The sequence below is a fragment of the Babylonia areolata genome, chromosome 29 (assembly GCF_041734735.1).
Source record: "Babylonia areolata isolate BAREFJ2019XMU chromosome 29, ASM4173473v1, whole genome shotgun sequence".
In the NCBI taxonomy this organism is placed as follows: domain Eukaryota; kingdom Metazoa; phylum Mollusca; class Gastropoda; order Neogastropoda; family Buccinidae; genus Babylonia; species Babylonia areolata.
In genome coordinates this window covers 22753216-22775286 of record NC_134904.1, presented here as the reverse complement: position 1 = coordinate 22775286, position 22071 = coordinate 22753216, and the positions used below count along the sequence as shown (strand labels likewise).

Genomic DNA, 22071 nt, shown 5'->3' with positions numbered 1-22071 from the left:
AATTCTCATTGAGGGAGATGAGCAGACCCCTCTGAGAAGAACGCCTATGGCGAGACCTATCCCAATAATATTTGAGACACCGAACAGGACAGGTGCCTATCCTCATCATCTTGGGCAAGAATATCAGACAAAGGTCTGACCCTCGGAGAGGGGGAAGGAACCTCAGGGTCTTGGTTCTTAGCCAGAAACTCTGGAAGGAAACGAATAGTGATGGAACCATCTCTGTGGAAGGCCAGATCTTGTGGCATTTCACTAAGCCCGTGCAGCTCACTTCTACGACTGCCTGTGGCCAGCCACCGAAGGAAAGTGGTCTTGAGGGTGAGGATGTCAACAGGAATAGTCCCCAATGGTAGGAAGGGCTGTTTTCGAATGAAATCCAGCACCAGGAACAAGTCCCAGAGGGGCACTCTTCTGGGGTCTCTAGCTTCCTTCAGAGGGGCACCCCTAGCCACCTCTCTGAGCAGGCAATCCACTTCAAAGGCGGAACCACCTAGCTGTTTGCATTGTGGTACAGAAGGCAGACCTGTACCCTCGCACAGAACTAGCAGACAGGATGAACCGAGGAGCAGAGAGCCAGAAAGTTGGCCAGCTGCATGCTCGTAAGGTTCGTAGGGGTAATGCCCTGAGCTGTACACCACCGCAACCATATCTTCCAGCGAAAGTCATACAAAGTCTCCATTCCCTGCCTCCTTGCTCTGGTGACTATGGAGAGGAGGTCAGAGGAGGCAGACCCCTGGGTCAGCACAGCCGACACAGAGGCCGACCGAGGGGTCGAGGACTTCAATGGTGATGCTGACAGTTCCGACCGCACAGCAGCCATGCGTGCTGGTGGAGCAGTTGAGGATTGGAATGCGGAGTGCCCGAGTGAGGCTGCCTCAGCAGATGAGATTTGGTTTCAAGTTCCAGGGGTGGGAACATGTGTCAGGGACTGAAGGTCCGGAAACCAGGTCTGGGCTGGCCATTTCGGCGCAATGAGGATCGGCTGCGGGTGTTCCAATCTGTCTTTCCGTATCACCTTGGACAGAATTGGAAAGGGAGGAAACGCGGAGGCAATCAGACTGCTCCAATCTAGAGAGAGAGCATCCACTGCCCACGCTTCTGGGTCGGCAACCGAAGACACGGAAGTGGGAAGTCTCTTGTTGAACAAGGTCCACCATCGGCCGAAACCACTGTTCCCACACCCCCTGAAGGCTGTCCTTGTCCAGGGTGCACTCTGTGCGCATGACACTCTTGGGCCTGCTAAGAGCATCTGCCAAGAAGTTGGTTTTTCCTGCTCAGTGTCTCGCTGAAAGTGCAATGCCCTTGCTGTGGCACCAAACGGAGGAGAGCCTCAGTCCGCATTGAGAGGTCTGCCGAGTGCGCTCCCCCCATTTGTTCACATAACATGCGACCGTCGTCTTGTCCGTGAACAAGCGGATGGTCTTGCCAGTGGCCTCCCCCATGAAGTGCAGGAGAGTCCTGCGAACTGCCTCCAGTTCCAGAACATTGATGTGGCATAGGCGCTCCTCCGGGGACCAAGTCCCTGCTGCATAGAGTGAGTCCATGTGGGCTCCCCAGCCCAGGGAGGAGGCGTCTGTGAAGAGTGCCACCTGAAGAGTAGGTGGGGCTAAGGGCACCCCCTGTGTCCAAAGGGGGTGATTAACCACTCTGATGTCACCTCGAGGAACCACTCGCCCAGACATATCTGGGTATCCCATGGCTGAGTGCTCTGGGACCGGCGTAACCTCAGTACCCTCTGGAGAGGGCGCTTGAGAACCCTGTCCAGGGGAATGAGAGGTGCCGTGGACTCCATCATGACCAAGAGGGAAGAAAGTGTCTGCGCTGTATCTTGGGAGGAGTGGCGCCAGTGGCTGAGGAGGCCTGCCAGACGGTACCAGTGATCTGGCGCCAGAGAGACTATCATAGACCGCATGTCGAATCTCATCCCTAAGAAGTCGAAGGACTGACATGGGGACAGATCGCATATCTGCTGGTCCATGAGGAAGCCCAGTTGGGAGCAAAGGTCTAGAAGTCTGGCCGTATGACTCAGGCACCGGGCCTGCGACTGGGCCAGGATAAGCAAGTCGTCCAGGTACACACAGAGACAAATGGATTCCGAGCGGACGATGGACACCAATTCCCGCACCACCTTGGTAGACAGGAAAGGGGCAAGGGACAGACCAAATGGGAGGGCCGGGAACTGGATCCCCTTGTCCCTCCACACGAACCTCAGGTACCGACGGGATGCCGAATGGATGAGTATATGAAAATAAGCATCTTCCAGATCGATAGAGGTAGGCCAATCACCTTGTTGGATGGTCTCCCGAATCTGTGCCTGTGTGTCCATCTTGAATTTGATTTTGGGGAGGAATTTGTTGAGGGGGGACAAGTCCAAAACTGGTCTCCAACCTCCCGAGACCTTTGGAATCACCAACAACCAGCCGTAAAAACCGGGGCCCGGGTCCGAGAGTTGGGATATAGCCCCATGAGGAGTGGGTGCGATATCTCTTTTTCTAGGACGCTCTCCTGCTCCGTCCAGCTGGGCACCTAAGGAGGAAGAGTGGATCTTTAGAGGGGGGAGATCCTCCACCCAAGACAGCATGTACCCCGACTCTAGCACCGACATAATCCCGTCGTTGAGTCCCAGAGCACACCACTGATGTGCATGCCGGGACAAGTTTCCTACTTGGAGGGGCTGAACGACTGGCGGTGCTGAATCGGGGCCCAGTCATTGGGGGTGCTGCCTTCTGGCCTTGGGCATGGCCGGTCGGCTTGGACAGACCTAAGGTGGTTTATTCCTCTGCCACTGATTCGGCACACGCTGCCTTGACAGGCGGCGTGGCATATGGAGGGGCCCTGGTGGCCAGTCTCTTCAATGGCATAGAACCCTGGAGCCCATGAGAGGTGTGGGCCAAATATGAGGCCACCTCCCTGTTTGTCTCTGCCCTGTGGCTGACAAAATGGAGCGGGAACTGGCCGAAGAGGGAGTGCTGCTGTGCTGGGATGGACCGCAGGGCAGCCCTCTCCTCCACAGGAATGTTAGAGAGGCTGAAAATGGCATCACGCCGCGCTAGCACAGTATTGAAGTGAAGGCTGGTAGCTGTGTCTGCAGCTGCCGTGAGACCAGATGCTACCCTATTGCCAAAAGCGTGTAACCTCTGGTCGGTGAAGAGGCCCGGCGGGACAGAGGAAGGAGACCCCTTGTCCTGATTAACTGGACACTGTTCGCACAGGTCATTGGCCCTGTGAAGGAACGTGTCGAAGGTGTACGCCGTGGAAACCTCGAGGGGGCAGCGGCGGGCCAATTTGTCCCACTCTGCTAACGTTTTAAAGGATAGGTTAGCTGAAGTGGGGAAGGTGGTGCGCTGTGAGACCAACATCCTGTCCTGTGCGGAGGGCTCTGCTCCGCTGTAGGCAGGGTGGTCCTGCGTGTACCAGGAGCACAACCCTCCCTTGTAGGAATCTTTAAGAAACTTTCCCGGGGAAAAGGCGCCCGGGGCAGAGAGGGGCTCCCTGCCTAGAGGAGGGATGGAAGCAGCACCCCTGACAGTGCGGGCTGACTTAATAAGCCATACCTGCACCATTTCTGGCACTCTGAGTTGCCTTGTGGTTCTGGAGTTAGAGTCACATGGCGTAAGGAGGGTCAAAGGTAACAAAGTAGCCTGAGGGACTGCTTCGGCATACGTGGCCCTATTGGGGAGGGTCAGTTCGAGCTCGGCAAAGTCCGGGTTTGGTTCAGGCTGGTCCCTAGGGAGGCACGGGCTCAATCTGTCCCCCCTGGGATGTGGGCGAAGAGTGCTCATCTGCTTGTTCGTCCTCATCCGAAGACAGGGGCTCCCACTCTTGTTCGCAGTCCATCCCCTGCTGGGTGCCATCCCAAGTGGATGTACCCACTGGGGCGTCCTGTGAGCTGTGGTCAGCCCATCGGGATGAGCTGGGACGATCCCGAGCCGGGACCATGGCCGCCACTGTTATGTCCTTGACACCTGAAGCGGGTGGGGAGCGTGTGGACCGTAGGTCCAACCATGCTTGGGATGGTGGGTGCCACACCTTTTCAGAGAGGGCGTCCCTGGATGCAAGAGTGACCCACGAGTGCTGTGTGGGGACAAACACCCACTCATCTCACTGTAGGACCGAGGGCTGGGCAGGTGGGGACTGCCGGCTCCGCCGGGCCGAGTAGGGCCCCTGAGCAGCCGTCGGTCCTGACAAGGAGGCCGTTGTGACCGTGGTGGTCACCTGTGGGTTGACAGAGGCCCGATTTGTGGACAGAGTGGCAATATTGGTCGAGGAACTCGACCTGACCGACAAGAAGTCGATCCCACTTGTCGGGGCTGTGTGTGTCACCCTGTGAGATGTGCTGGGTTGGGTCCGGTGGGGAGCGGACAAGGGGCTGGCCCTTGGTGCTCCCGGCAACCCAGTGTGCATCCTAGATGCGCCCCAGTACGGGTAGAATGGGGGTAACTACCCGTGGGCACCAGCCATACTGTGACCCAAACCCCAAGGGTCACTGGTGCATTGACCTCCATGAAGGGAACAACCTGGCCAAGTCGGAGGGAGGTCAGGTCCGACTTGGGTGTCAGTCCCGCCCGAAGACGAGCGGGCTGACTGCCCGGAACCGCCTGACACGCACGGGCCTCCCCCAGCAGGGGAGACCGGCCGGATAGCGGGAAGACCTGCAGAGCAGGTTGCCACGCGCCCCGAATCCCCTCCCGTGGGGAGACTGGGGTGGCTTGGCCCGGGGTGGGCAAAGTAGAGATCCCCCCCCGGAACCAAATTTTTCTCCCCCCCCAAAAGGAGGTGGGGGAGGGGGGTCGACAGAGAAGGGAGGAGGGGGAACAACAATGGGGCACGTGAGGGCCGTCTCCGAGTGGGGACCCGGGTAATGGCCGGGCGCGGCCTCCCCTCGGGAGTCCGCGCCTAGCTGCGAGTCCCCACAGCACGGAGATGACTTGCCATTCCCCCTTCTCCCTGCCTCGCGCTGGGACACCTCGGGAGGCGACGCTCGTACCTCTTTCCCCCCGGTCCCCTTCATGACCGTTTTACTGGTACGAACGTCGCCTCCGCGATCAGCGTCTAACGACGCATCGCCGCGGTCCGTATCGGGAGGAATCATGAGCTCCGGGCCTGGGAGAGTCTCTTACCGAGTCTCAATCCCAGCATCATGATTCCCTGCCTTCGTGGTATGGCACACGAGGCATGGAACCCGCGCTTAGGCACCCAGCGAAAATCCGACCCCCAACAGAGAAAGGAAAGACAGGATCGACTTAGAGGCAGAAAAAATCGAACGAATCGAGGGTGCCGAGTCGAATCGAGTACACAGAATGTAAGAATACAATAAACACAAGCCGCATGCAACAAAATAAGGCCAAAAGGATACGCTGAACAGCCGAAAAAAGCGTAAGACGAGACAGAGCGTAAACCTGACAAGATGGCGTGGAGAGCCTTGGCCAAAGGAATGATTAAGCGCTTATAGTTTTTAGAGGCGTTTGATTGGCTGAGAGCGGTGGGCCCATCTTTTCACTGTTAGCCGCGCGAAATTTGGCCAAGCAGAGCAAACCAATAGGCCTAGTTTGCATCAGTTTGACATGGTACAGTATATGACACCAAATCATCTTTTTTTTCCAATTTTCTGTCTCAGTCCTCTCTACATCTCTCTACATCCTCTCTCCACATCTGCTTTTTTTTTTTACTGGCACTGGTTCAAAGAAACCTTATCTATCTTATACAGTGGAAGGATTATAAACCCAAGATATACAAAACCTTATGAAATACTGCTATTGCTTACATCAGGAATGCAATAATTCTGATTTGTAACACTTCCTTCATTGAATCAAGAGACAATGTCAATGCCAGTGTGTACAGAATAAAATTTCACCTTGACAAACCTATCCTGAGGGTGAGAGGGACTGAAACAAGTATACTGCAGTGGGGCTGCAGGGCCAATGAAATGGAAAAGCTCGTTTAGACATTTCCACATCCTTCTCACATCCGTGTCCAAATCCACCAATAATGCAACACTAAACAGCATTCTCCAGCATATGTTAGTTTTGTCAATCCAGACCCAACAGCACACACCTGTTTCTCTTTTCCACCTCTTCCACCAGTTCGTCAGTGCTGAACTGACCCCTGACCACCATAATCAGCTGTTTGATCACATCCTCCGTGCAGTCCACATCCAGCAGGCCTCCCACCACCACTGGCAGACGGGCAGGATTCACCTGACAGCCCAACACTTCTGTCACATCACTGCTCTACCATTCAACTTCCATCTTAACATTACAACCATATCTGACAACTTACATGTTGAAATTAAAGCTGCACCGGTCAACTTCCATGCCAAATCACAGCCAGACCAGTCAACATCCATGTTATAATTACAGTCTTACCAATCAACTTCCTTGCTAAAATCACAGCTACACCAGTCAACTTCTATGTTAAAATTAGTCCTGTTCAATGCTAAAATTACAGCTGTTCCAGTTGTGTTCCATGTTAAAATTACAGCTATACCAATCAACTTCAATGCTAAAATCTAGTTTTTCCAGTCCTGTTCCATATCAAAATCAAAGCCATACAAGTCAATTTCAGGGATGTGATAGTGACTGAATCAAAAAAGCTTTCTGTAGCTGGGGGAGGTGGATGGCAGTGGCTGCGAAAGATCTTGTATGGTACAAAGGTAACAATCCACTGGGGGGGAGGGGGGGGGAGAGTATGGGGCAAAGACCTCCTGAAGCCAAAAAAAAATGTTTACAATTTCAGGAACTGTGTAGAAATTTTATAACTTGCACACAATTCTGGAAAGATGCAATAAAAACTTACACTGATTACAAGAATATCACAAAACCACAAAACCACAAACTACCTTCCAAAACCAGTTATTGTTTAATAATTCATTAATAACATATAAAAACAATCCACTCTTTTTCAAACACTGGCAAATAAAGAGGATTATTCAAGTCAAACACATCACGCATCACACAGAGAACAGACTACTATCACTGAATGAGGTAAGCTGTATAACTGGTCAAAGCAGAATGAGTATAATGCTAAAATACAATGTCCTCATCAATTCCATCATGGACACCTGGATCCAGTGGATACAGACAGAAAAACGACAGACAGATGAACAGACAATTGACGCAAGCTGATATAAAAACAATCCACTCTTTTTCAAACACTGGCAAATAAAGAGGATTATTCAAGTCAAACACATCACGCATCACACAGAGAACAGACTACTATCACTGAATGAGGTAAGCTGTATAACTGGTCAAAGCAGAATGAGTATAATGCTAAAATACAATGTCCTCATCAATTCCATCACGGACACCTGGATCCAGTGGATACAGACAGAAAAACGACAGACAGATGAACAGACAATTGACGCAAGCTGATTTAACACCAAACCAAAACATATAAAGAATATATTAGCGACAAATAAGGAACCAGACACCCCATCTGCATTTTATTTTTGGCACAGAAAACTTAATTTTGAATTAGATAGATCAGCTTGGGTAAGAGCAAAAGAAGTCACAAAGGAAACCAGATTAAGAGTTTTACATTGGAAAATGCTGCATAATATCTACCTGACAAATATAATTCTACATAAAATGAAAATCAAAGAAAACAGTAAGTGCTCTTACAGTTGTGACAAAGTGGATTACATCGAACACTTTTTCAGTGAATGCCCAGTAGTATATAACCTTTGGATTTTCATTGAAAAGACAATTTATTACACAGTCAATGTCGAGTTAAAGCTTTCAAATGTGGATATATTATTTGGAGTTAAAAATAATCAGCACATTAAGGGAAATTACCACTGTATCAATCTTCTTATTTTAATTGGGAAGATGTCTAATAGTTGTTTTTTTTAAAACAGAATCACCTTTGCCATTACAATATATTTTTGAGAAGGAAATGAAATAAAGAAATATATTTGGCTGAAGTAATTCTGATGTCGATGAAATGTAATACAAATCAAAATTTCAAAGAAAGTAAATATCGCATTGCAACAAAGCATACCTACATGTGCATACATATGCACTCAGGAAACTTACCTCACCCCCAGTGCGTGCATGCACGCACACGCACACACACACACACACACACACTATATGCAAGGTTCATTATTAACACATACAGTCTGGTTTCATTTATAGATGTCATGCATTGCAATACGTAAATAAGGATATCTATCTCAAGCACTGGAAGTATGAGTGTGATGTTGCTTGTTGGTAATGAGAATAGTTTGTGTTATATATGTACTTTTTTTCTTTCTTTCTTTCATGTGGACAGTGATGAGTTGAGGAGAAACAGTGGGGAATGCGTCCCACATAGGGGCCATCACATTCAGGGGAGGGTTTCCATGTCAATTGTTATAATTCACTGTCTTATTTATTTCTTTGATGATTTCAGTATATATTTCATTTTACGATGTTGTCGCCAATATCATAACAATACTTATTTGGATACTAATGGAACCATTACAAATGAGGATTCATGACAAAAACAAATTATGTGAAAAAAAAAGAGAGGAAAAAAAGAAAGAAATTTCTCAGCTCCTGCTACTGGTTATTGTAGATTTTTAAGGGCAGGTGGTTGCCATAAATCCATGGCAGTCCTACGGCTGACGTATATGAGTACTTTCATTTCTGCCTCAGCCTGATTCTTGGTTCAAAATAATGAACTGTCTTTTGTAAAGCACTTAAGAGCAAACTTTTATCTGATTAGGTGCAATATGAGTGGAAGAAGTATGTCCAGAACTGGAAAATATGTCCCAAAACACACTTATACCAGCCAAAGTGTTCACAGGCAGTGACTGTAAATTTCAGAACTCTATCAAATCAGTCTATCAAAACACTTTATTCATCCACATGAAAATTCACTGAATTGATTATTACTTATTTATTAACTTATTATTATTGGTCTTGATTATTGTCTTGTTTTGTGTTGATTATGTAATGGACTACATATATAAGTATAATGACTTACATCTGTTTTTGTTAATGTTCACTGTATTCAGATTTTTTTTTAATTAATTAATTTTTTTCTTTTCCATCTATTCTGAATTGTCATAATGAATCTATATAAAAAATAAAACAGTGGTTGACCCAATAAAGTCAGGGACAACATAAAAAAATTAAAATTAATTTTTTTTTTTAAACACTGACACAATAAGACAGTGAATAACACAAAAACCAATGCTGGGTCATATTAATCCACGAGAGGGGGGAGTGGTGCAAACAGCTGTTACATCCACATGGTAGTTGCATGGAGATGGGTTTGCCACTCGGCCCTTTGACAAGTGTCTGACCCTTCAACAGAACTAGACTCTGACCTCATCATCCACCCTATCACCTGTACCTCCATCCCTTATGCTGTTTCTATTCTGTTCATGTAAAGGGAAAGGAGGGGGAAACAGAGGAGCAGCAAGTATGGTAAAGATTATGGCATAATGAAAGGAAAGAGGGAGGAGGTGAAAAAGAGAGAGAGCTAAATGGGGTGAGGGGATACCCATGAAAGAAAGGGAGAATGATTGTGGTAGTCTTGTTGTGGTGACTAGAGTCATAAAATTTTTCTCTCTGGATTTACAGATCTCAGGAATGGCCTCTGGGACTTTTCTGCAGCAGTGATGCCCAACTGACAGACATCAATTTTTCTTCTTCTTTTTTTTTTCCTTTTTTTTTATGAACTGGAAATGGGCATTTAAGCGTTTCAGCGTAACTCTCACATCTCTGCAATTTACATATTAAAACCACAGCTTTTCCAGTCGACTTCCATGAAAAAATCTATACCAGTCCTGTTCCATGTTAAAATCCCAACCATACAATTCCGGTGTTTAAATCTGCTTTTCCAGTCATCTTCCCTGTTACAATCACAACTGTACCAGTTCACGTCCATGTTAAAATCACAGCTGTACCAGTCTTGTTCCATGTTAAAATCACAGCCGTAATATTCATTTTCATCTCACATACCCACTTAAGACTTTCATCTAACATAATTTTCAGCTACATATACTTTATGTCAAACCACAGCAATCTACAGTGCATTCGCTCTGTTTCTCAATTCTGTGGATTAAACAGAAGTATGACACCTAGACAGGGGAAGTGACAACAGCAGAAAGGAGTACAAGATTTACCTTCTGGACATAAATTTCAATGTACTTCTGCAAGGAGTTGCGGTAGAGGTAGAGCACCAGGTCATGCACAAAGTCGAAACGGTCACAAACGATGATCAAGGGCAGCTGGTCAGTCAGCTTCGCTTCCTGTACAGAAAACAGGTCATCCTTTTACTGTAACTGTCAGTAACAAGAATCGGTTGGATTAAGTCTTTCTAAATGTTCTTTTCTTGAAATATTTGTAACTGCTTTGATAAAGTGAACTTCGGTTGTTGTTTTTAAATCTGAACCATTTACCCCAAAAAATTATTTCCAGTTCAAAGACTGGAATCAAAAATATCTAGTAAGCTATGAGAGTAGTTCATCAGCATGGAAAAAGTTATCTTATGTCAAACATGCCTTGCAAACACATCAACGATTCATGCTGTGACAATCATCACTGAAAACGTTTGTGTCAAACATGCCTTGCAAACACATCAACAATTCACGCTGTGACCATCAGCACTGAAAACTTTTACAATATTTACTGTTGAACACACACACACACACACGCATGCACACAATTTTTTATCACTTCTTGGATGTTGAATATTTTAACCAAAGCATTTGTAGTGTAGTTGCTGATTTTGTTTTTGTTTCTTTCTACCCCATTCCTTTCTGTTTGTTTTAAGTTTGTGTTTATAAACACCTAACCCTTAAAAACCAAAGCAGAAAAATGCGAAGACACACCTTCAGAAAGTTTTTGACACGTTCTGGATCATAGCAGTTACTCTCACGACAGATTCTCTCCACTTCCTTGATCTGTCCAGTCTTGCATGCTGCTTGGATGTATTTGAAATGTACATCTTGTTCCTGGCTGAAGTTCACAATGGACCCCAGGAAATAAAACAAACCTATGGAAAGAAAATCAAGCACATTGCATATCCCTGAAAACGGAGTATGAATGCCTAATTGGGAGGGTAAATAAACAGTCATACACATAAAATGTAACATATCTGTGTGAGTGTGTGTGTATGATTGACTGAAACCTAACTGAATGACACAGGTAACGAATGATGAGTGCCCAATGGCAACTGTCAGTTGCCTCTACCCAGGAAGACAGCCTGTTGTGCAGAATGACTCTGTATGTGCTTAGAGTTTGGTCTCCGGCTGAAGATAGGCACTATATAAGTATCCACGAGTATCTATATCATCAACACTGTCAAGCCATAAACAAATACATGTCAGGTTGTTGACAGACAATATAAAAAGGAATCTGAGACAAAAGTGAACAGAAAAACAAGATGGGGAAAAAGTCACAACTGAAACATCACACATATTTTATACAAGCCACAAAGCCCTCACCATTCACACTCAGAAGATTGAAATGATTTTTTTTTTCCAAGAGAGAGAGACAGAAAAAAGAAAATCAGAGTGAAGAAGTCAACAAGCCTGTTCAGACATCATATGTATGTATTGTTTTAGTCCGAATTTTTTGTAGCTCCTGAAATATGAAACAAATATCTTTGTCATCCAAAACCTATGAAAATACAACAGATGAAAGAAAGTTTATGGCAATATTCATTCACTCTCTCCAACACTGAATTTGTTCTTGCCTTCATAGCTCTTGAAGGATTCAAACAGTTCAATAAGTGCATCAGTGGTGAGCTGCTCGTGGTATTTGGAGGCAATCTGGACGCAGACCTGAAGATTCTGTCGAATGTTGGCAGTGAGCATCGCCTTCAGGCATTCTAAAGAGTCTTCCACAGACAAGGAACCAAAGTAGGTCACCAACCACTGTAACACAAAAATAACTCCATTGTTTATAGTGGTTTGGTGTATTCTGTGGCATGAGTATATATGTGAGTGTGATTATGAGAATGGGAGTGAGAGACTGTGAGAGAGAGTGTATAAGAGAGAGAGAGAGAGAGAGAGAGACAGAGACAGAGACAGAGAGAGAGGGACAAGACAAGACAAGACAAGACATTTTTTTTTTTATTGGCAAATAGCGTTTTACAGCTCTAGTGCCAAGGGGGATTATTTAGCTTATTTTAGTAGACGAAAAAAAAGTAAAACGAAAAATAAGGGGAAATAACAAGCAAATAAGTACATATTCATAAACACATAAACACTCATACATTCATACCCACAACATTAATACAACATATTCCCTATTACTCATGCATAATACTAAGTAATTAATTCGAACATATGACCATCCAACTTTGCAGCCAAGCCTTTTTTGGTTATTTACCAATCTAAACTGAGTTATGGATCTTATATTTTATTCTGCATTATGTTTCTATCATATTAAAACAATCGTTCGGTTAATCTTTTCCTTCGAATGTTGTATGCTTCTACAATATATCTGGCGAGTGAAAATAGGATGTCTTCATTATCTGATGAAAGGATAGCTACTAGATCATGTCTTTATGCAAACGGATGTGTAAAGAATGAATAATCATTTCTAATAACACAGTATTCCTTACAATGGAAAACAAAATGATCCTCATTTTCTAAATCCTGATGACACAACTGACATACACTATCACTTTCACTGTTTTGAATATACCATACTCTATTTGCATTAAGCCCTAAGGTCCTGGATCGAAATCGAGAAAGGAGACACCGTTGCCATTTATTTGTAATTATAGAAATGCATTTTTCCGACTGGAAAATATTTTTTGAATGAAAAATACCAATTATATCTTGGATTTTCTTCCATGTCTGAATGCCAGTTTTGCTTGTATATGTTGATAAGGCGATCCTTAAATTCCGAAATAAATGCGACATCACTCCCTACTCCTTGGCTAATCCATGCAATCCCAAACCCATTTTTAACTAAAACATTTTTTACATTGTCTATCCAGTTTTTCTTTCCTTCTTCATGCTGCTGTAGTAACATATCATAAGCCTGCTTACACAGTCTTGTCGGTGGTAATTTAATAAGTTTTAACCAATACTTTATGCACTTAATTACTGTACGAATTTTCAGTGGATATCTACCCGTTTCCCCATATGCTACTTGATTAGATGAATGAAGTGGTATATTCAAAAAACGTTTTATTGCATATGTATGAATGATTTCCATTTGTTTATTATCGTAGATACCCCAAATTTCTGCTGCATATGTGAGCATCGGCTCTATCTGTGTGTTAAAGAGTTTCCAGTAAAGGTCAATAGACTTTAATTTTTGCATAGCTCTAATCATTTCAACAACCTCCTTTTTCCCCTTCCTGCACATTTCGGTCCATGCTGTGTTCAAACTTAACTTTGTTGTGAAAATCAATCCTAAATATTTGTAGGTATTAGTCACTTTTACTTCCGTATTTCCATATCGCCATTTTTCATGAACCGAAAGATGTCCACCTTTTCGAAATACAATTATATTTGTTTTGTCCAAGTTAACAGTTAGACACAACCTGTCTGCTTCTTGTTTTAGAATGTTTAATTGATTTTGCAGTCCCACAACTGTATCAGAAGTATTATATCATCAGCAAAAAGCAATACAAATAATTCAACAGCTCCTGAAATCATTTGTACTCCATGCTTTCCTTTTCTAGACAATTCAACAGCTAATTCATTAACAAAAAATGAGAATAATTGTGGGCTAAGCAAACAACCCTGTTTAACGCCTCTTGGACAAGTGAAAAAATCAGTATAGAAATTTTTATCCCTTACACAGGCCAAAACTGTATCATATATTCCTCGAACTGCTCCATATAACTTTCCATTAACACCACTATTTCTCAGACACTCCACAACATATTTCTATTTACCGAATCGAACGCTTTCTGGAAATCTACAAAAGCAACATAAAGTTTACAGAGAGAGAGGGAGAGGGGGAGAGAGAGAGAGTGAGTGAGTGAGTGAGTGAGTGTGTGTGTGTGTGTGTGTGTGTGTGTGTGTGTGTGTGTGTGTGTGTGTGTGTGTGTGTGTGTGTGTTTTCATGAGTGTGTGTGTGTGAGAGAGAGAGAGAGAGAGAGAGAGAGAGAGAGAGAGAGAGAGCATGTCAATTGTGTTCTAAAGCATCCTGTAAGATGTTATTACACTTCCCCACACACACCTGTCAGCCCATTTCCCTTCACATAGAATTTTTCCATGATTAAAAATGATGCGTGTTACCAAAATATTTAACAGAACTTTGCCCCACAACACTTCTAATCACAACAGCCAGACTGAAAGAGGGTATGCAGTGCTCTAGCAACCCACCATCTCAATACTTCTTCACGCAGGATTCAGTGATTCCATTTAGTAAACAGATCTCAGCAAACACCTTTCTACTCGCCCATTTTGACTATGAAACTAATTAATACAATACCATAAAAAAAAACACTTCCCATTATCATATTTCACTTTGAAAAAGCTCCTTTTTCAGGACTGTTGTTAAGCAGGAGTTTCACGGACAGCTATATTGGCTTGGAACATGTTTGCTTCAACAAAAATATGGGCAATAACTAATGGTCTGTCAGACACAACATTCAAACTCAAAATATCTCTAACCCCTTGACAGCTGAACCTTGGTGAAGTGCGACCAGACTGGCTAAGTTGGAAAGCAGTTATTTTTTGTGCACTTATCAATGGCATTATAAATTTTCCTAACAAAGGTAATGCAATCCCAATGGAAGAAATCTAAAGAATGGTGACTGACATGCTCAACTTAGTGAGGTGACAACCCTTCACTGACGAGAATACTTGCCAGCAGCAGTCAAGGGTTTAAAGGGTTTACATAAATATATATATATCTTCTTGTGGGGCTAACTTATGACAGTACTAATCTGACATCACTGACAAGGGTATCAACAAGCTCTCCTTAATTCAAGAAGAAAAAAACAGATACTTGTATAGCCCTTCTCACGCTTCTACACCCATTCTCACCTCTTTTCAACAAGCGTACAAACACAAAAGCTGCACACACTTTCCCCTCATCATCCCCCCACCCCACCCCCATTTCTCTCTTACCTCTGGATTCAGAAGATGGGTGTGAACCACAGCTCGTTTGATGTCATACAAATCTGTGTAGTGCTCCAGGGCCTGGACAAACCATGACCGCAAGTTCATCAGTCATAATACTGACATATCCACAGTATATTGCTACCACATCATAATCATTCTGCATCATAATTCTGAATGAAAGTGAACTCTGAAGCAGTCAAAAAAGAAAGGCATGTTAACTCTTCCTACACTGTACATTCTGTAAATGAAACAAGTGCAACCATGCATTATAGAATACAGCACTAGTTTCACTGCTTTCAGAAACTGACCCTTTGGAGCAATCCTGCTTTTTCACACAGCTGAGCAATGTGGGCACGATCGTAGTGAGTGAACATCTGGTTTCCTAGGATGGCATCAGCTACCTGAAACATATTCATGTCTTTCTTTACTTCACATGCAGTCACAAAAACAGGTCAACAAATTTCAAACTGATCTTCAATCATCACAGGTATTTAACTTTTTCTTCTGTATCAAATCCCATCCTGCATTTGTTTATGAAATTATAAGGAAACAGACAACAACCAAAAACGTCTTGGGATAAGGGAGCTTAAAATATTTTCAACTTTGAAAAGATATATGAACATCCTGAATAAATTCCTGTAAGTTATGAATCACCATCATCCCTCCCCTGTTTGGGGGGCTAATGCAGTTAACTGATTTTTAAAATGGAAAAGAAGGGGAAGATGTATTTTTTTTCAGAGGTACACAACATAATTATGGTGTCTCCAATCTATCTCAGTATTTGCTTATACACTATATAACACTAAAACTGACCAGTCTTCGAAGTTGAAGCTGAACATTCATAGCGTCTGAAACACACAGATATACTGGGCTAATACAAAGCCTTCCCCCATCTAAAGGGGCTGTGTAAAAACTAAGCACTTATTTGAATGACCTGTATGTTCAAACATTAAACAGATGTCACATTTACTGTGACAATGTCTCTGTGAAGAACAAAGCCGATTCTATAGGGGCAATTTATTTCTGACAAAGATACCAAGATCTAGCAGACAGTACTTGCTCCCTCTGCAGTCTTAAAAAAAAAAAAGTTTTCACATACAATTCATGCAATTTCACACATTAACCCCAAGGCTGCCTGTATGACAAGATAATTTGTCAGCGCAGCTGTGTAGATGCAAATGTATTTAAACCGAGACAGTTCTTGGGTCTGACTTCACTGATGGACATGATGATTTTTTTTTTTTTAAATGATCTGACTGAAAGGACTGAACAATCGCATCAATGTTGTTCTCACTAAGAGGTAGTCACAATGACCCATGTATGTCTTCTTTTTTTTTTTTTTATTGTGGTTGTTCTTATATATTTTGTGTGTACAGTTATTATCCATTTGTCCAGAAAATATAATATCAATGTGCAAGTGACCACACAAATGTTAGTAATCAAGTTGAAAGTGTAAAAAAAAAAAAAAAAAAATCCAAACGCTGATTTCAAAACAATTATCATTTGGAAACCATCATGTGTTTTCATTCTTTACTCACTCACCTTTCAAATCTACGTTTCAGAAAATATACATATTTATGAGTCTCTCTCAATAACAAAGCACACAGAATGTTTTGAAAATACATTAACCTGTTTTTCTGTGAAAAAAAAAGATTTCACTTAGAAAATTTTCTACCTAAAATTACGTTAAGTAACATACTTACCGTGACCCACTAGTGCAGACTCCGGCAGGGGTCTGACATTCCTGTCCTGTGCAAACTACTATCCGCCTATGCGGAGAAAACTAAAGTAGCTACGGCCGATAACCTCCCGGAAGTAGGTAACCTCCCCTTTGTCCCGCTAGCTAGCGCCCTCTTTTTTCTGGCAGCCATCTCGACACCTGTTTCTGTGCTCCGCATACGGGAGGGATATACGACTAACAGCTTAGCTCCAACGTGTTCCCCCCTGATCATGCCCAGGACACAGAAAACCGAGCACTACGGGGGTTATCCTCGCTAGCCTCCAAACTGCCAGTCTTGACCCAGCCCCACGAAGGGGTAGCCGATTGACACACACGGGCCAATGTGTGCCGCCTGTCTTAGGAGAGGTCCGAGCCAAAGGGATGTGTTGAGAGCAGCGTGCTCTCTCAATCTCCAGGATCTCATTCCCCTCCATCACAGGTCGCGTCGCACGGCAGACACGGTGGGCCTGAAGAAGGCCGCAGAGAAAAAAGAATGTGGAAAAGAAGACTTGATGGGGAGCTGAGGACAGAAAAGAGGTGGTAAAAAGAAGAATAGAGAATAGTGAAAGGGACAGTGGGTCACTTTTAGTTTGGGCCTCACTCACGACCTGTTCAGCATGAGAAGCCCTATCAGGGGTATCAGTACAAAACAAAAAAACAAAAACAAAAAAAACCCACCACTTATTCAGCCTGAACAGCTGCAATGGCTATGTAGGCTGTCAATTAAGACCTGGGACTAGAGCAGTAAACCCCCAGAAGCACTGATGCCCCTGCCGACATAGCTCGCTCGATCACTGGCCACTAAACCACCTGACCATGACAAGGTAGTGACACCCCGGGAGGGGGTCAAGGGAACACCAGCTTGGCCCCCTCCAGGTTTCGGGAGGTGGTGGGATGAAGAATCCCAAAGTTCAGTGGCACACAGCCTGAGAAACAGCAAGAAAGGTACAGTTGCTGTGCAAAGTTGCATAGAGCCCATGAATGGGCAACAGGACCCAATGAGAAACCAAAAAAACATCGTTGGTGGACAGCACTGGGGGCAGGAGTGACGTGCGGTGTAGGCGGAAGGGAAGTAACTACAGCGTCAACCGCCTTGGTTACAAATGCGGAGTTGCCTCCCTTGGCGCCGAAATCTGCGAAAAGGATGGTGTCTTTAGTGTGACGTTTCCTCGCTGTAGAGGGAGGAGTGTCATGCAGCATGTGGGAGTCCATGGTTCGATGCCACATTAACCGACACAGGTGAATACGGCCACAAGAGGGATAATTATAATGTCCCTTGGTGCCGTGGGCATCCCTACCCAAATCGTTCACCATCGAACGCAAGACGGTTGGGACATGTGGCATGACGGCGTTGTAAGCCAGTGTTATGGGCGTCGTGGATGAGGGTGTGGCAAGTCCGTCGGCTTGCCCTGGGATGTGCATCCCCCTGTAGCTGAACGGCGGACCAATCTCATGAATAGTTCCTGCGAGAGCTGTTGTGTGTTGACGGATAAAGGGATAGACAAGATCGGCCCGAGCACTGCCAAGTGGCAGGGTCCAGTTAGCAAGAGGCACTCCGACATGGAATTGCCAATATTAGTCTGGGTAACAGTGGAGTTAGGCAGTGCAGCAGAACAAACCAACACTGCCGAAGTTCAATGGGCTGTGCACGCACCTGCTCTGAGGGCAAGGGGCGGAGCAGGCACAAGGTGTGGCACCAATGCATAACTGCTGCAGCAAGTTAACAATGGGTTGCTGATTGCTTGGTTGAGCAGCTTGCTGAGACGCCATTAGTGGATGGGAAAATGCAGCAACCGGCGGTGTGGCAGATAGGGTCATCACCGCATAGCTTGGAGGGACCGTGCACGCACCCACACTGCAGGCGAGGGCCCGTGCCGGTAAAAGGAAAGTAACTGCGGCGGTCACCGGCAAGGGTGCCAAAGCAGGAGTTGTCTCCATTGGATCGGGCACTTGGGACAAGGGAAGGGTGCACACACGTGGGCGAGCATGTCCCCTAGTGGTCCACCTTCCTCCCTACACATGAGGAGGGCATCCCTAAGCCACGGACGCATCACACACAGGGCCAAGTCTAGCGTGTGGATCCAAAGCCAGTGTATGGTGTTGTTTTCCCAAAGGGATTATGGCACATTCCATTGTTGAGACTGTGGGCATGGGCAAAGTGATAGAGTAGATCTACTCGGGCGTCCTGCCGACTGGCAGGGCCGAGAAAACGCGGATCGCGTCGAGTTCGTTCACGAATTGAAATGAACAGCATCAATGGCACCACTGACCCGAGTATGGGGTAACGAACCCCTAGAAGTCACCAGAGGAGGTGCAGGAGGTGGTGGAGGTCTGGAGTCGACCGGAGGGAGTGAAGTGGAGGAGGCGGCGGGTTGGCATTGTTGAGAGGGCCAGAAGTAGAGGGCCCAGAGTGTCCACGAATCGATTGCAATCGTGCCTTAATTTTAGCCCTATCTCCCAATTGAACCATATAATTATGTGACCTGGTTGAAGACATAATTTGACAAAAAACAAGAATGCCAGAGAATCAACAGACAGACAGAAAATACAAAAAAACTTAGCCGTATGAAGAGCACAGGAACAGGAGTCATGATAGCTGCCGGAAAAGGAGGGTGCTAGTCAGGGGGGCAAACGGGAGGTTACCTACTTCCAGGAGGTTATCGGCCGTAGCTACTTTCGTTTTCTCCTTATAGGCGGATAGTAGTTTGCACAGGACAGGAATGTCAGACCTCTGCCGGAGTCTGAACTAGTGGGTCACGGTTAAGTATGTGTAATTAAAATCTTATTTCCCAGGCAGCGAAAGGATTAAAAAGACAAGACCAGAACAAATCAACATATACTACATAAAAATATGCTGCAGCTAATTCCTTTCCTGCTTCTTACTGAAAGTAAAGATTGCATAATTCATATTAATGTTCCTCTGCCAATGAGATTAAGTCCTCAGCCAATGACATTAAGGGCATAAAATACAACAAATTGTTTGTTCAAACACAAAAGGTGTGTCACATATCAAGTGACAAAATTTGTCTGCAGAACAAAGGAAATTTCTTTAGGAGCAATTTATTTCTGACAAAGACATGGAAATCCAGCAGACAGTACTTGCTCCTTTTGTAATCACCGTCACAATTCAGGGACACAATTTCTTCACTATCATTTCTGTTAATTTATGATACCACTGAAGTATGTAGCTTCATTAGACCTGAAAACACCTTGCACTTTACTCATATCACTCAATGGAAGCATGGTATATGAATAGCCATAAGACTTCAATCTATGAAACCAAGCAAAATGTTTCAACATAACATATATTTTCACATTATTTACTTTGTGCAAACATAACTGCATGTATAATCCAGATTCTGTATCAAGAATGAGGAGAAGTAATGATTTAGGGAGTGGGAAAGAGAGGGCTGGTGCTGAAGACCATTCTTAAATATTGTTACTGGGCTACATTTTGTCAACACTTGGGAAGAGGCTTCCATACAGTGTACAAAATTAATGTTAGAACTCATTTGCTGTCTCTCCATTTGAATTTTTCATGTCAGAGAACATCTTTGCCATATGTTTTTAAGTTTTAGTGTCACAGGTCAGATACTATTATTATGCACTTCACAGAACGTATATCCAGAATCTATCATTGACGGTTTTGTGATTTTTACATTATCTGGAATGACAAAAAATAGATTATTTTGTTTATATGAAGGGCTGGTAGCTATGAGGTATAATGACTTACAACACACACACACACACAAACACACACACACACACAATAAGCCAGAGAAATCATACGCAACCCATTCATATTAAAGTTAGCCAACCAAACTGCTATCTCAGAGATTTGACTTTTCACAACCCAAAATAGACTTCAGTCAAAATTATCTGTAATTTTTGTATTAACCAATTACAAGAAGCAACAACACCTCTCAAACACTATCCTTCAGCAAATATCTATCCCCTCTCTCTATTCTTCACCTGTGGAGCAGACATGAGGTTCATTTCCAGCAGCCGAGTTTGTAACGGTCCCTCCGCAGGGCGGTTGTTCTTGAGAGCATCCAGAAGAAACGAGGTGCACTGCTGGATCAGGTTGAACTCCATGAAAACATCCACAATCTGCAACAAACAAGACCACAGTTCTTGACCTGGAGTTCACAAACTTTGCATCAATGGACGACCTGCTGGTTTTAAACCACTCTGTACATATGGTGTGGTACTGGATCAAAACATGTTTATAGCCTAACTGACCACAAGGGGCAGTCTCACTTTGAAATATATCAATTTCAGTTTTAGTTTCTCAAGAAGACGTCACTGCATTCACACAAATCCATATACGCTATACTGCATCTGCTAGGCAGATGCCTGACCAGCAGCATAACCCATCGCGCTTCATCTAGCCTTGTGTGCATGCACATATTTGGGTACCTGTAAATATGGAATTTATTCTACAGAATTTAACCACAGGACTGCATTTGCATTGCCATGGGTTCTTTTTAAGTGCTGCACATGGGACCTCGGTTTATCGTCTCATCCGAATGATTAGATGCTCAGTTTGATTTTCTCATCAAATCTGAGAGAAAGGGTGAGAGGGGCATTCAAACCCAGACCCTAACAGACTCTGTATTGGCAGATAAGCGTCTTAACCATTCTGCCACATCAAAACACCATACAAGCAAAAGAAATCTTAACAATGTCGATTGTAACATCATAATCTGTTAATACAAACTCAAATCAACATAAGCAGTCCTAAACAGGTCCAGACCAAACCATAACACAAATGTACAATATACGCACAGACAATTAGTAAAATAAATGCATACATATGCCACAAATGCATGATAATGTTCTACATATGTTTACATATGCCACACACACACAAATACCAATTAATACTTATATACACATATGTCACATATACACAGAAACTTTACACAACTGCATACATAATCCATACATAATAACACCAAGTTAACACAAATGTATACATGCGCAAAATGTACACCCAGCACAAACCTTTTAACAGCATGGTAATGCTAATGTACATATGCTCCAATGATACATACCAGCATACACATACATGCTCTCTCTGACAGTTAACAGCAATCTTTCACCCACCTGGTTGAGGTCAGCCAAAGGCTCATCATCTGCCACCATCATCTGGGCAAACTGGAGGCCCTGTTCAGGGTTGATGCGCATGATGTTCCGTAGCAGAAAGATGAAGTCAGGGGTGAAGCCCACTTTCTTTGCATACAAGATGATCTTCTGGAACTGTCCAGTCTCCGCAAAACATTGAATGACCTGAAGAGAATACAGCATGTCAATCAACCAT

At 44.3% G+C, this 22071-nt stretch overlaps 1 protein-coding gene across 1 annotated transcript in view; it reads right to left on the bottom strand.

The window, feature by feature from the left end:
- Positions 1–22071, bottom strand: part of LOC143302259 (clathrin heavy chain 1) — a 91501-nt gene that overhangs the window by 42437 nt on the left and 26993 nt on the right. The window contains exons 11-18 of the mRNA XM_076616848.1: positions 21858–22040; positions 20721–20858; positions 15337–15429; positions 15035–15106; positions 11689–11869; positions 10823–10986; positions 10115–10240; positions 6055–6197 (exon numbers count right to left, since the gene is read on the bottom strand). Coding sequence (XP_076472963.1) covers positions 6055–6197; positions 10115–10240; positions 10823–10986; positions 11689–11869; positions 15035–15106; positions 15337–15429; positions 20721–20858; positions 21858–22040 — 1100 coding nt within the window. The remainder of the gene's footprint in view (positions 1–6054; positions 6198–10114; positions 10241–10822; positions 10987–11688; positions 11870–15034; positions 15107–15336; positions 15430–20720; positions 20859–21857; positions 22041–22071) is intronic.